Below are 14,693 nucleotides of genomic sequence, written 5' to 3' on the forward strand. Positions count from 1 at the left end.
GAAGAACGCAGAGTTTTAATACATGGTGAGCATGGTCTCCTAATGGTGATTAACTAGCCCCTAAGCTAATATGATATTTAGGTACAGTCCAAATTACATCTGCTGTGACATAGTAAAAGTATTATACAAATAAACTGCCACAGTCCAAAAACTATGTGTCGGATTGAAAATTGCAGTAAACCCTTGACTTGCATGGCAAACAAAATTTCAAAATCTAAAAAGAGAAGCAATGACTGCACACATGCTCCTCCAACTCTAATTTCCCACATCCATTATAACGGTACAATTCCAAAATCCAACGAATCCAAAAAATAATACAAGTCTAGAACTCTCAGAAATAGAAAGAGACTTTACAAAAAGGGACCTAGCAGTAAGTCGTCCAGCCAAGAACTCTGCGCTTGAAAGAAATCCGGCAATTTTAGTGTGTCCAATGGCTAAACCTTCATGCAATAGTTGGTGAGCTTCTGCTTTGGAATATTTTACTTTAAACATATTACATAATAATTTAAATCTCCACCGTCCTGGAACTGTTTCATGGAGTTTATGCGATTTTGGCATTTTGCACTCTAGATATGTAAATAACAGTGGTCATGGGAGGAGCAGGCAGATGTAATTATAACGGAGGAACGATATATTCAAATCAAGTAACGTCAGCTAAAAAGCTGATTACAGATCAAGTTCTAAACACAGTAAAATTTTAACTAGGGAACTGAAATGACTGCAACCATTCTGAACAATAATGCTTTATTAAATGCATAACTTGGTACATCAAAGTAGATAAGAAAAAGATAAATTCATTGAAAAATGGTGTTACACTCTTCAAACAATGAGGTTCTTAATTGTATCTAGAAGTTTACATTTTACCGTATGAACAACTCCCTCTCCCCAACAATCATCAATGCCTACATCTAAATGTAACCTAATCAACTTTATCCACGACTTAACCTAAAATCCAGAGCTTATTCCCTTTGGCAGTGCTTGTAAAATTCCATATTAGGTGTGTCAAAATTGTATAAGAACTAATAATCAATGCAAAGATTGAATTTTCAAACTAAATGTGGACATCAACCCATGCCATGATCTCATCCACTGCTGAATTTCTAATCAATGTGCTAATACAGCTTTGTTCATTCTTCAGAATCATGCAAGCAAATCTTCTCAAGCTGTATGGTCCAATCTTCTCCAAGTATTTGGGGATTCAATTCCATAGCAGCACGAAAATCAGACATGGATGCGTAAGCAGATCTTTCTTCTCTTTGCATGTATCTACCAGGTAACATCTGACTAAAACCTGGAAGGAATTGATGGTTTTGTTGTTTATAGTGATTATTTCCACCCCTTGACACTGCTAAACCCATACATGGCTCAATCAATCTCTTCAAATACACATCTAATGCATTATTCAACAGGTTAACATAATCCACTGAGACGTTCATGCCCTCCATCTCCAACTTGCGCTGCAAACGACTTCTTAATGATCTTGTATCAGGTAGCTCACCACTGTTCTGACAGGTCTCTGGATGATAATCATTACATACAGATACATTACAAAGAGATTTACGAGCACCAGCCAAATTCATGGATATACCAAATGGAGCTGTTACAGGGCTTCTACTTTGAACACCTGGGCTCCCTGCCATTTGTTCAACCTCTTCACCATCTTCAACAGATGCAACTTCAACCGGAGGTCTGCTACCAAGAGAAATCAATTCAGTCGCACTTTGCTGCTCTTGTGCTTTAGAAACCAATTCCTCACACACAACACTTTGGGGTTTCCCATGTGGGCCAAGAGGACTAGGGCGGTCCTTAAACTTGCGATCCCTATTAACCGGTGACCTTCCCTTGCGAGGAGAAGGAGGAAAGGCATCCCCATAAAGCGATTGGAGACAATTTCTCTGATACCCATTTGAAGCTTTTACGTCAAGGGCACTTCCCACTTTCCTAATACCTCTCGTTGGTGGAACTTTGGCCACACAAGCATTCTTGAGAATTGCTTTTACAAGCCGGTTGTGAAGAGGGATATTTTCCCTCCCAATCGTCCGAATGCAGAATTTATCAAATTGACTCTTGCTAACCTTGGAACTGAATAAACTTCCAAGCTGATCAAAGTACTTCTCAGCTCTCTCATGCCCAACCTTTCTAAATATCAAAGCTTTAAGCTCTGCGGTGTCAATTCTGGAAAAGTTTTGATTGGGCAACATTTTTCCCATAAAAAAACTCCTCAATTCCACACACAATTTTCAATTCTCCAGAAAAACCCAGATGACAAAACACACTATCTTCAATTCAAAACCTAAAACCCTAATTCCCCAACAAAGTTCCCATCTGTATATTCACAAATAAAATAAAATAAAAAACACATCAGAAAACAATTATAACCTATAATTCTGTGTTTCTTTTTTTTTTTTTTTTTTTTTTTTTTTTTAATATCTAAAACAAAAAAAGAACAAGACCCATAAAAAAAATTCAGCTCCTAACAAAATTAGCAACATTCTAGAGACAGAAAAAAACTTGTACACACAAACAAAACATTGTTACTTACAACAAAAAATAAAAATAAAAATAAAAAATACCCAAACAATCAAATTACTCTATGATTCAATCAAACTTATTCAATTGGCTGAAATTGAACAAATTTGATAAATTTAGCATCGATTTTTCAAAAGTAAAAGAAACCTATTTGATATTTCAATCAGAATTGAAAACCCACAAAGCGAATTGAGCATTGAAACAACGTAGATTGAGATACGCACCTGAACAAGGACGAGAACGTTGAATTGGCTCTGGACTCGAATTCGATTTTTCTTTTTTCTTTTTTTAAATTGGGTTTTTTGTGGTTTTTCCCCAATAGGGAATAGTTTTCGTTTTTGGGTGATCGATGTTTTGTCTCTATATTTCTGAGTCTGCGAAAGGTAAACAGTGAAAGACCAAACAGAGATTAAGATCTAAGGGCTAGTTGGGCCTTTTGTGTTAGACCACACGTGCGCTTGGTGAAGCTTGTTATGCGAACTATTTAAGGGCCTGTTTGTTTGCTCCTTTTTATAACTGTCTTGTGTTCTAACTTTTGTTCCCTACAGAGAGAGACCATGAAATTTTATACTTGAATTTTATTTTATTTTTTCTCAAAGTAATTTTGTATATCTATTGTGTAATATACCCCGATGTAATTTGAATTTTTAAAAATTTTTTTAAATCTGAAATAGGGTTGCTAAGGAGGCAAATAAGAATAAATTTTGGCTCTATTTCAATTTCAAGCTCAAACCAAATTAGAATTTAGCTTAAAAACATATGTTTAAAATTTAAACTAGATAAATTCCCTTTTATGTGTTCTCCTTCAAAAATAAATGGATAATTTTAAACTATTAGTAGTATTTTACTATAAAAGGCTTATAAAGTGTATGCTCATTTTTAAAATTAAAAAAAAAAAAATATATATATATATATATATAAATATAAATATAAATATATATATATATATATATATATATGAAAGCGGGTATTATGATAACTAATGTGGTTGGTGTTTTTTTTTTTTTTTTTGATAGGTTTAAAAGAATAGCAATTAGTTAATGTGATTAATGTTATATCAATAATATAATAAATAAATGTTTTAGTCACTTTTTTTGTGTTGTATTTAAAAAAAAATTAATAAATCCTTTTGTAAAATTTATATAATAAAATTTGTAATATCATTTGAAATAATTCATGTTATATTAATGATTAACCATTAAGGCCTTGAATTTGGACGAGCATAAAAATAGTTTCTCCCCTCTTTGTTTTTTGTTTCCCTTAAATAATTGACAGATAAGAATTAAGAATTGGCAATTTCCTAATAGAGATCGGTACAAGTATCTCAAGAATAAGCATGAATGAAAAGATGATAATGTATAATTGAGGACACTCTATGGCCCTTTTCTAACTAAACATGTAGAAATTATTAAAGTGATGACTATTAGTTGAATTTTCTTTTTCTTTTTTTTTTTTTTTTTTGGGATACCCAGTAAAGAGTTACAAATGATCACAAGTCCACAAAGTTAATATAATTAGTTGATCATAAGAAGAGCAATAAAACCACAAAAATTTTATTTGAAGAAGTTCCCAAATGAAGAGGGGGCTTAAGGGTCAATTTGGAATCAACTTATTTTGCTGAAATTAAAAATTTTATGCTAAAAATACTGTATATAAAGGTAAAAGTTAGCTGAAATAGTACAGTGTGACCCATGAATAATACCAAATAGTGCAGTAAAACCCATGAATAGTAGTAAAAATAAGTTGAATAGTAAAATAAGTTAGCAAAAATATTTGCCAAACAGACACTAAATTGGTTTGCAATTTAGGACAACAAAAAATGAGATCGTGTTGCTCTTGAAAGCAAGACCTCATCCATATAGCTAGCCGTGTCTTACTGAATTTGACATGACCAGGGGATGCAGTTAACTGAACTCCAAAAGGATTTATTATAATTGAAAAATGTATAAACCAGATTAAACTAATCTATCACGATGTTTGAGGATAAGTTAGCCACATCTACGCTATACTTAAAAAGACTAGTAACAATTATAATCATCCACATAACCCAAATCGACCTAATACAGTTGATGTAAAACTCAATAAACAATTAAACATATATCCATGTCACAGAAGAACCTTTTAAAATTGTGCTTGAAAGGGCTGTGCCGAATGCAACAAACTTACAATTTTCTACATTTTTTAAGTTAAAAGATAATAATCATTACAAATCTACATATTAAGGCTTGAATCCATTCATGAATTTCTTCAATGAAAAAATATATATACAGGTTTTTAAACTTCACTTTTTTCAAGATACACAGCCTTATCAAACACCCATTTTCGAAAAGCTGAAAAATAAGTTGTAACAAATGGACAAACTAAAAACTAAAATTTAGATCATTCTATTTAAATACTTCCATCCAAATCCAAATGAACCATTATAGATTTGATTCCCTAAAAAATGCGGAAAGTTTGCCTAGATAGATTTATTTACCAAGACCACAAATACTTTTACAAATTGTTGCGTTTACTAGAATAATGAATAGTAAGCAACATGAACAATACATTCTTCTGTAAATCAGTGAACCTGTGAAAGTTAAGTTACCTATACCCATAGTACATAAGTACGCCAAGGTCGTCACCTCCTAGTCTGATTTCAAGTCTTCTTCCAATAAAATTTCAGATGATTCTTGTTTTGTCGTACTATTTGACAAGTTTGAAAGAAGACCAACCGAAGCCTCACCTTGAACTTCTCGATGCAGTTGTGAGTGTGACTCATCTAAATGGTCTTCCATAGAGTTATTAATAGGCAAGGGAGGTTGTTCTGCATCAAATTGTGTCCATTTCCTATCCTTTGCATGAACTAAAGTAGGATACAGTAAAAACCCTATGATTATTACTGCACCACTGACTAAAAATGTCTTCAAAGAGGCCAAGCACATAACAAGAACAAGCATCAATGCAGGAGGCAAGCAAAGCATTGTCACCCCAAATGTTCCCAATGGAACTTTATAAGGTCTATGAAGATCTGGCTTCTTTATTCTCAATTTTATAAAAGCAGCAAACTCAAGAAGCATTCCTATAGCATATAAGAAATTAAGAAATTCCAAGATTTCCTGAAAACTCATCCACGACAAGAAGATAACTCCAGTAGCAGAGCACAAAATGCTAATGGTGGGCGTCCCATACTTTGATCTACAAGGAAATTAAAAGAGGATTGTCATAAAATAGCTCATTACAGTGTGTTTTTTTTTCCTTCTTTTTCCTTTCCATCCAAACGATAGTTTCATGTACAGGACATTGGTAGCAAAAATATGGAAGAAGACTTCAAATCAGAATCATATGATTGTCTCATAGATTAAATTCATAGTTTAAGTCATGCCTTAAAGAATCATGAATCATATGATTGTTGGGCAGCGGTGGGGTAGAATAAGGTCCACTTTGGATTCTAAAATATAACTGATCACTTGAAAGGGCTAGGAGATAAGCAGTTAAGCACTATGCGGTTAGCTTTTACCTTTTATCTTAGAAGTAAATTAAATAGGCAGCAAGAGGTCATTTTTCCCAAAAGTTGCTTACAAAATTTTAAATTCCACATACAAAAAGGAAACAGCAAACAGTCTCAAAGAAAGCAAAGAAGACAAAATGGCTGACCTTGAAGCAAATATAGCTGGAAGCATTCCCATCTCGCTCATCCCAAGAAGTTGGAAGGCATCACCACTCATTTCTGCTTCAAATAAGCCCATGTTAGACATTGCAGCAGCTACTTGTATCCACCACTTGAGCCAGTAGCCACCTATCAACATCCCAACTTCTGCAAAATAACCATCACTCCACTCACTAGGTGCAGAATTTGTAGCACCTGTTCCTGCAAGTAGTGGAATCAAATACGATAAAACCACCAAAACCACAGCCCCAAAAAGCGCCTTTGGAAACGTCTTGCTCGGATTTTCCACCTCACCTGCAAGAGTACTTGCCTTATCCCAATAATTCAAATTCCAAAACATACTATTGAAGTATCCCCTCCAATCCAACTTTTTAAAATCTACAACTAGCCACTGCTTAGGCCTTATTCGGGGAATTGAAAGAATACCCATCACCACAAATGGGCAAAGAGAGAAAGCTGCAAGGGTAACTGCAGAAAACCCAACAATGTGCAGGCCTCTATAATTCAAATAAGTCAATGAAACTGTAATTCCTAATAGAGCTGGAATTCTGGCAGCCAATTGGTTGAAGATTGGAAATGAATGCTTCAAGTAATCGAGGAACAAAACTGGGTAAAGAGCATTGTCCATAACCCCACTAAACCATTTCCAAAATCCCTCTTGGAACCCCCAGAAAGGCCCAAAAGCTGATGATATCCAAATAACATATCCACCATTTTCAGGGAAGCTTGTGGAAAGCTCAGCTGTCACTAAAGCTTCAGGAATGCTCCAAATTAAAGGGAATATTAAGAAACCAAGCAAAGACAAAAGAGGGCCTCCTCCAGCCTTGACTGAATCCTCTACTCCAAAAGGACCCCCAGAAACCTCATAGAAAATTAGAGCTATAAGAGGCAGCACTGTAAGTTTTGGATTTTTTTTCACAGCAGTATTGTTGTCATCACTGACCATTCCCTCTTCACCCATCCACAGAGAGAGAGAGAGAGAGAGAGAGAGAGAGAGAGAGAGAGAACAGAACTTAGAACCACCAAAAAGTTTAACACGACTTTTAGTCAACTGGGTTATGCATAAAAATCAGATCTTTTGGGGTTATGAAGCTAATTCCTTAATACCCATCAACCAAATGATCAAAAATGAAGCACAAAATGGATTTCACTTTTCGGAAACTACCTGTTTTCAAAGTGGGTTTTCATGGTTCGTCTGTCGCTGAATCTTTGCTCCAAAAACTCTCTCCCTCTCTCTCTCTCTCTTCTATGATTCTATCCTATCCTTACTTCTCAGAGAACGTGGAATACAAGGACAAAGGCATTGATTCTGCGCACAAATGTGAGATCCATTGTTGTCACATTTGCGAGAAAAATCAAAGTTTTGACTTGTGTGTGATTACTTATTATTACATTTACACACCCCGTCACCGTCACGTGGGGATAGGTGGACACTGGAGACATTATTGTACAAAATAGGCGGCCAGCTTTTGTCATGAGATTGCGTGCAACATTAGATTCGCACGTACACTACACTAATCACGCATTTGTCATGGATATTTTAGAGCATTCACGCGTCTAAAAAATTTAGGACGTTAAGTAAGAAACGTCTATTTGGAAATACATACAAATTAAAAAGTATACGAAAATTGTTTAAATACTGAAAATATTTTTTTTATAAGATTTAAATACTGAAAATTGATATTTAAACAACAATAATAAATGGGTCCTTAGCTTTTAACAACTCAAAACATTAGTTTATTTATTTTAAGTTTTAACAACTTACTTTATAATACATACTATAACAAAAGTTTTATATTAAACATTCAACACATTAAAATAATATAAACAACACAATAAAATAATATATCTAATATCAAAACCAACAACCACAACTATTAATATATTGTTACCCAAAAAAAAAAAAAAAACAACTATTAATATATTAAAATATTATTTTTTAACACTACATTAAAATATTATTTTTTTTAAGTTTAACCGCTTTGCTGCAGTCACAATTTTGGAGAATTGGTTGTTAAATTGATTTTTTTGTCAATTTAGCAACCTCACTGGGATGCTCTTTTTTTTTTTTTTTTGGTAAACTGGATACTTCATTAACTAAGAAACGGCAACAACATCAACAATAGCAGGGCAACGCTTGATACAAAAGTAGCCATAGAGGTCCGAAAGAAAACAATACAGCAAAGAGGGGGGAGGGGAGTTGTAAAACAAAATATCAGCATCTTGTTGAGTGCCTAATCTAGCTAAACCATCAGCACATTGATTGGCCTCCTGATAGCAGTGAGTCACTTTGGCTTGAGGAAGAAGAGAAATCAGGCGCTTGCAATCATTCACAATAGCAGAATTAGCAACATTAGAGTTTGCAGAACAGTTCATCAGATCAGCAACTACTCTAGCATCAAGCTCTACTTCTAAAGCATTAATACCCAAGTTTAGACACATAAGTAAGCCATCCCTAAGAGCCCAAATTTTAGTCATAAAGCTAGTCGTTGTTCCTATATTTCTGGAGAAAGCTTGAACCCAATTTCCTGAGGCATCCCGTAAGATTCCTCCTCCCCCTGCAGCACCTGGATTGCCTAGGGAGGAACCATCAGTGTTAAGTTTGAACCACCCTTGACATGGTCTTTCCCACCGAATCCTTCGCTTAACCTTAACTTTATACCTAGCATAGTTTTGAGCACAAAACACAAACTCTGAGACTCTTTGGATGACCTCTTTGTGTATAGTTTGGCAAAGGGGTTGGTTCTTGAAAAATACTCTGTTTCTGTGCTGCCAAATGGTCCAAATTCCGAATGCAAAGAGTGTACTCCAGGGAAGGGAGTTAGCTTGGAGTCTCCTTTGAGATTTCCAATTATCTTCTAGCCATCTTCGAAGATCCATGGAGAAAAAATCTGAGTTGAGTTTCCCATCACTAATGGACTGCCAACAATTAGAAGCTAAGTAGCAATCTCTTAACATATGGATGATGGACTCCGGAGCTTGTAAGCATAAAGGGCAGGATGTCTCAATTTGCATCCCTCTAGAAGCGAGGCACTCTCGAGTTGCTAAACTCTCATGGAAGCACATCCAAATGAAGGATTGGACCCTAGGAAGAGTATTGATTTTCCATATCCATTTTCCATTAAAGGTACTCACATAGTTATCAAGCTGGTCCGCTAGCAAGTAGGCACTATTGAGATTGAAATTGCCATTGGATGAGGCAGCCCAGATAAGGCGGTCCTCCTCGTTAGCAACCTAGGATCTAGGCATCGCTTGGATTTCCTTTTGGATGCCAGTGGGAAGAACCATAGAAATTTTTCTCCACTCCCACCCGTTAGCCGAGGCAACGTCTCTAATATTCAGATCATCCTCACCCCTCATTAACGGGCCATTCATGATTCCTCTAAGGGGTCCTTTTGAAGTCCAGGAATCATACCAAAATTTGAGATTACTGTCACGCCCAAGACTCCACCGTGTACCCTTTGTGAAGATGTCCATGCCTGCTTTCATTGCTTTCCAGGTCCTAGAACTAGGAAGAGCATTTACACTTCTAGAATTAATTCTTCTGGGCGACATGTATTTCTTTCTAAGGACTTGAGTCCACAGAACTTCCTTCTCTGCATTGAACCTCCAGTTAAGCTTGGCCAGGTAAGCTAAGTTTCTACCCTTGGCTGTTTGAATGCCAAGACCACCTTCCTCAACGGGTCGAGTCACTTTCTTCCACCCCACCCAATGAATTTTCCTCTTTGAATCTGAAGATCCCCATAGAAAGTTCCTATTCATTCTATCCAAATTATCCAAGATTCTTGTCGAAAGGAGGTAAGATTGCATAATGTATGATGGAATAGTACTAGTGGCTGCCTGTATAAGTACTTTCCTCCCAGCCAAGGAAAGTAAGGTAGCTTTCCAACCTGCAAGTCTTTGTTTAACCCGATTCAACACAAAATTCAAATCTTGGTTAGACGACCTAGCATGCCTAATAGGAAAGCCCAAATAAGAACCCAGATTAGGGGTAGAATGGAATCCAAGGATATCACATAATTCAGCTCTTCTATCTCTATCAACATTCGAAGAGAAATAAACTTTGGATTTGAGGGGATTGATTTTTTGGCCCGACCTCTTGTAGAATTCCTCAATGACTTCTTTCACACAGCAGCAATTAGAAAGGTTTGCCTTAGCAAACAGCAGGAGATCGTCTGCAAAACATAAATGGGAGAAGGCAGGCCCACTAGCAGAGGCTTTAATCAGTTTCCAGGTGCCCTTAGTACATTTATCCTCGATGATTCTGCCTAAAACTTCCATGCAAAGGATAAAAAGGTAAGGGGAAAGGGGGTCCCTTTGCCGGATACCTCTTGATGGAAGGAAAGGATCAAGGATGCCTCTATTAAAGAGAATAGATGTAGAAGTTGATGACACACAACTCATGATGATTTGGATAAGATCCGGAGGAAAATTTGCTGCATGCAAGACTTCCCTTATGAATGACCACTCCAACCTATCATAAGCTTTTTCCAGGTCGATCTTGATGACCATATAACCAATGTTTCCTTTCTTCCTACTGGCTATATGAATGATCTCTTGAGCAATTATGGCGTTGTCCACCCCTTTCCTTCCAGGAACAAAGGCAGCTTGATAAGGAGAAACTAACTTATCCAGATGAGGTCTGATTCTAGCAATTATTATTTTAGTTATGATCTTATAGACCGAGTTGCAAAGACTAATAGGTTGGAAATTCCCAATAGTCTCAGGCCCCTTAATTTTTGGGATTAGGGTAATAAGAGTTTTGTTGAGATCTGTCGGGATTTGCTTAACTTGGAATACTCTTTTAATCTCATCAACCACTGAATTCCCAACCACTAGCCAGAATCTTTGGAAGAAAGCAGCATGGAGACCATCAGGATCGGGGGATTTAAAAGGTTTCAGGGACTAGAGAGCCTGCTTGATTTCATCATCCTGAATCGGAAGGTTAAGGATCTGAGCTTCCTCGTTAGACAATAAGGGAAGACCTAGATCACTCACCGGAATAAGTTTGGGAGATGAGGTAAGTTCTGAGGTGTAAAGCTTACAAAAGCTACTACGAACAAAGTCCTTAACAGTAGCCAAGTCGTTAATCCATTCTCCTTGACCATTTTTTAAGTTGAGAATCATGTTATGCTTCCTTCTAACAAGAGTAGTCATATGATAGAAGGTTGTATTGCGATCGCCTTGAATCATCCAATTTAACCTCGATTTCAGAGACCATAACTCCTTTTGATTAAGAACCAAAGCTAGTTCAGATTGGAGATCCTTTTCCAAGGCAATAAGAGAAGCAGAAGGTCTGTCTGCCATGGCTTTTTGAATACCATTTAATCTAGCCATGATTCTTTTCTTCTTGGCAAAAATGTTTCCAAAATGCACTCAATCCCAGTAAGAAGCATCTCTTGAGAATTTGGAAATGGAACTGTACAGATATTCTGACCCGACCAGGCTTTTCTAACCACCTCAAGAAAAGAATCGTCAGACAACCAAAAACTCTGGAAGTGGAAAGGCCTGTTGAGACCAAGCACAGTTTGAGGTTGCAGCTCTAACAAGACTAGACAGTGATCAGAGGAGCATCTTGTGAGGTGGGTAACTTGAACTTCAGGATACATTACACACTAGGTAGGATTGGTGAAAAACCTATCCAACCTTTCTTGGATCAAAGAAGTGATGTCATTCTTATTAGTCCAAGTAAATCTGGGACTTGGAATCCAAGATCAGCCATATTGCAATCATCCAAGCATTCCTTGAACAATAAGGCTTTAGAGGGAATAATAGGCCTGCCACCAAACTTGTCATCGCTAGACAGCATGTCATTAAAGTCACCACCAATAATCCACGGTAAATTATGAGTTTGGGCAACATTGGATAGATTATTCCATAAAAGGCATCTCTCCCTAAACCTAGGGCTAGCATAAATAGCAGAAAAAAGCCAACTTAAGTTTGAGGAAATTACCTTGACAATGACGTGAATCTCCTGCTCAATACATGTAAGGTTAGACACTTCCACTTGGTCAGCATTCCACAACAACCACAAGCCTCCAGCATAACCAATCATATCTATGTGAATAGCTCCTTGAAAATGCAGCCTATCTGTAATCTCCTTGGCTCTGTCTCCACCTATATGGGTCTCCATAATCACCAAAATGGCTGGATCATACTTAGTAATCAATTCTCTGATATCAGATTGAAAGGAAGGCTTTAAAGCCCCCCTACAGTTCCAAATTATGATATTCATCATAATGGAGTAGAGGAAAGAGAAGGAATCATCAACTAGAGGGAGGTAAGGAGCCTCCTCTCTCAAATTCCATCTTGTCTAGCGCATCATCTCCCTAGAGAGCCCTCTCCCTAACATCAGTTGAATGAACTTCAACATACTCCTATTCCCCATCACTTATATCAAGATCGGAAGATGCTCTAGTCTCCTCCTCTCCCTCAGTGAGAGTCTTGGACTGAATTCGCATAAGCTTGGAGTTGGAGATAGCACTTGCATAATCTTCCACACTACCGCCTAGATCCTTCCTCTGACTTGAAGCTCCGACTTGAAGATCCACCAAAATTGCTCCATCATGAGAGTCAAGCTTGTTCAAATTACTTCGAAAATAATCTCTAGCATCTCTACTATTTTCCCTTTGGCTGTGATTGCCCACTTCTTTGACGGAGGAACTCGAGAATTGGAACTCACCATTGCTTCCATATGTAGGCACTGAAGCGAGAGGCTTAGTATTGAATACAGGGGTAGGCGTGACTTGAATGGGAACGACAAAATGACTTAAACTAGTGTTGGCCTTAGTAAACACCTTTACCAGCTTTACCCTTAGTGGCACATGGGGTCTTAATAGCGTTTGGGCTAGCTATAAGGTTCTTGGCTGGGCTGTTGCTAACACTTCCCAACTTAATGGGCTCCTCAGGCCCAACCTTAGGCTCACCCACTTTCCTTTTACCTTCTTTTGGTGTATGCATAACTGTTGGATCAATTTGTGGTGGAGCCCCTTGCGCCTGGAATTTGGCAGTATTAAAACTTGCTCTTGGAGATGTACCGCCACTGACTCTCTTGTTGTTTCTTGCTCCATGCTTTTTTCGTGTCACAACCATCTAAGGGCCATACACATCCTCATCTGGGTGCTTAGAGTGAATATTATCTTCAGTGCCAGGAGCGTGACTATCACCTGGATTTCTGTCGTGACCAATTCCACTATCTCTGTGGGACCCATTATCCATATCTGATGTGACAGCCATCGGCGGCTTAACCGTATACTGGCATTGATCTTGGCGGTGGCCCACTTGGCCACAGGAGAAGCAAAGTTTGCTAATACCTTCATAGACAACGGTCTGATGCAATTTCCCAATCAAAATAGTGTTTATTAGAGGCTTTGTAGTGTCCACCTGCACACAGAGCCTCGCAAATCGGCCTCTCGATTCGGTGGCTGTGTGAGTGTCAATGCGAAGAACAGAGCCAATAGCTTTGCCGATTACCTGTAAGGCTTCAGCATCATAATATTCAATCGGGAGTTTGGGAAGTCTAACCCAAACTGCTACTGAAGCAATGTTTGCAGAATCAGGATCAAAATTTGGCTCCCACGGTCTAATGGAGAGAAAGTGTTCTTTAATAAACCATGGACCTTTCTTAAGAACCAGATCATGATCTTCCTTGAGAGAGAACCTCATTAAGAAGAAATCACACCCCAAATCAACACAGTCCATTCTGCCTGCCTGCTTCCATAAGGCCATGAGTTTTGAGTGCAAATAATTGAATCCCACTGTCCTGCCGAAGACTTTAAAAATGAGAGCACCGAACCAGGGAGCTCTGATATGATTCTTGAACTCCTTTGAAAGTTTAACAGTTGCAAAACCCTCTTTGAGGTTTTCAACTTCAGAATCCGATTCCATTTCATCATCGAGGTGGTTAGAAAAATCAAAAGCCTGAACGTAAGCTCCTGGGATTTCACCGATGAGTTTATCCTTGAAAGACAGTTTGGGACCTTTAAGACTAGAGGGGGAGGAAAACCCCGAATCTATAGTGCTGTAGTATGTATATGGATTAGAAGGGTGGACTCCTTGACTTTTTTAGTGCTTCGGTGAAGTTCAGCTTCCTCTTCACGGGAAAGCTTTTGGGTGCTCCTTAGAGACATCCTGGTTGGAGACAATGAAAGGTTGAACTAAAGAGGCACTAGTTGAAGGAGATAAAATGTTGAACTAAAGAGTCAATAGTTAAAGAGGCCCCTTGCTGAATCCTAAGAGTTTAGGAAGAACTTAAAATCTCTCCCCATACTGGGATGCTCTTAGTCACACCATCACCACACGATTAATAGTTAAGAGACTTTTCTATCTTTTCACTCAAAAAAAAAAAAGTTAGAGACTTCTTTCTTTTTTTTTTTTTTTTTTTTTTTTTTTTTTGAGAAATGTTAGTTAGATAGAGACTTAGAGTATCGGTGCAAAAATTTTAGTCTATTTTAGTATAAGAATTTATATATTTTTTTTATATACAATTTTTTATTAAAAAAAAAAAAAAAAACAC

The 14,693-nt window shown here is 37.4% G+C and overlaps 4 protein-coding genes across 4 annotated transcripts; all 4 read right to left on the minus strand.

Annotated features, from left to right (window-relative positions):
* Positions 1 to 715: 715 nt before the first annotated feature.
* On the minus strand, positions 716 to 2,969 carry LOC126706302 (uncharacterized). Its single transcript, XM_050405715.1, has 2 exons — positions 2,754 to 2,969; positions 716 to 2,325 (listed from the first exon to the last, which is right to left on the minus strand). The coding sequence occupies exon 2, from the start codon at positions 2,208 to 2,210 to the stop codon at positions 1,128 to 1,130; it is 1,083 nt and encodes a 360-aa protein (XP_050261672.1). The 5' UTR covers positions 2,211 to 2,325; positions 2,754 to 2,969; the 3' UTR covers positions 716 to 1,127.
* A 1,921-nt stretch (positions 2,970 to 4,890) lies between these two features.
* LOC126705711 (probable polyamine transporter At3g19553) lies at positions 4,891 to 7,576 on the minus strand. The gene is made up of 2 exons (XM_050404869.1): positions 6,166 to 7,576; positions 4,891 to 5,706 (listed from the first exon to the last, which is right to left on the minus strand). The coding sequence occupies exons 1-2, from the start codon at positions 7,137 to 7,139 to the stop codon at positions 5,157 to 5,159; spliced, it is 1,524 nt and encodes a 507-aa protein (XP_050260826.1). The 5' UTR covers positions 7,140 to 7,576; the 3' UTR covers positions 4,891 to 5,156.
* Positions 7,577 to 11,834: 4,258 nt separating this feature from the next.
* Positions 11,835 to 12,413, minus strand: LOC126704961 (uncharacterized). The gene has a single exon (XM_050403937.1). The coding sequence runs from the start codon at positions 12,411 to 12,413 to the stop codon at positions 11,835 to 11,837; it is 579 nt and encodes a 192-aa protein (XP_050259894.1).
* An 857-nt stretch (positions 12,414 to 13,270) lies between these two features.
* On the minus strand, positions 13,271 to 14,065 carry LOC126704962 (uncharacterized). The gene has a single exon (XM_050403938.1). It carries the CDS (start codon positions 14,063 to 14,065, stop codon positions 13,271 to 13,273), a length of 795 nt encoding a protein of 264 aa, XP_050259895.1.
* Between the last annotated feature and the right edge of the window lie 628 nt (positions 14,066 to 14,693).

The sequence above is a fragment of the Quercus robur genome, chromosome 11, assembly GCF_932294415.1.
Source record: "Quercus robur chromosome 11, dhQueRobu3.1, whole genome shotgun sequence".
Taxonomy (NCBI): Eukaryota; Viridiplantae; Streptophyta; class Magnoliopsida; order Fagales; family Fagaceae; genus Quercus; species Quercus robur.

Bases quoted from the DNA above. Each gene is read 5' to 3' on its own strand.
- LOC126706302 (XM_050405715.1), bottom strand. From the start codon at position 2,210: ATGGGAAAAATGTTGCCCAATCAAAACTTTTCCAGAATTGACACCGCA.
- LOC126705711 (XM_050404869.1), bottom strand. From the start codon at position 7,139: ATGGGTGAAGAGGGAATGGTCAGTGATGACAACAATACTGCTGTGAAA. The intron at 5,707-6,165 runs GTCAGCCATTTT...ATTTCCTTGTAG, and splicing joins CCAGCTATATTTGCTTCAAG to ATCAAAGTATGGGACGCCCA.
- LOC126704961 (XM_050403937.1), bottom strand. From the start codon at position 12,413: ATGAATATCATAATTTGGAACTGTAGGGGGGCTTTAAAGCCTTCCTTT.
- LOC126704962 (XM_050403938.1), bottom strand. From the start codon at position 14,065: ATGGAATCGGATTCTGAAGTTGAAAACCTCAAAGAGGGTTTTGCAACT.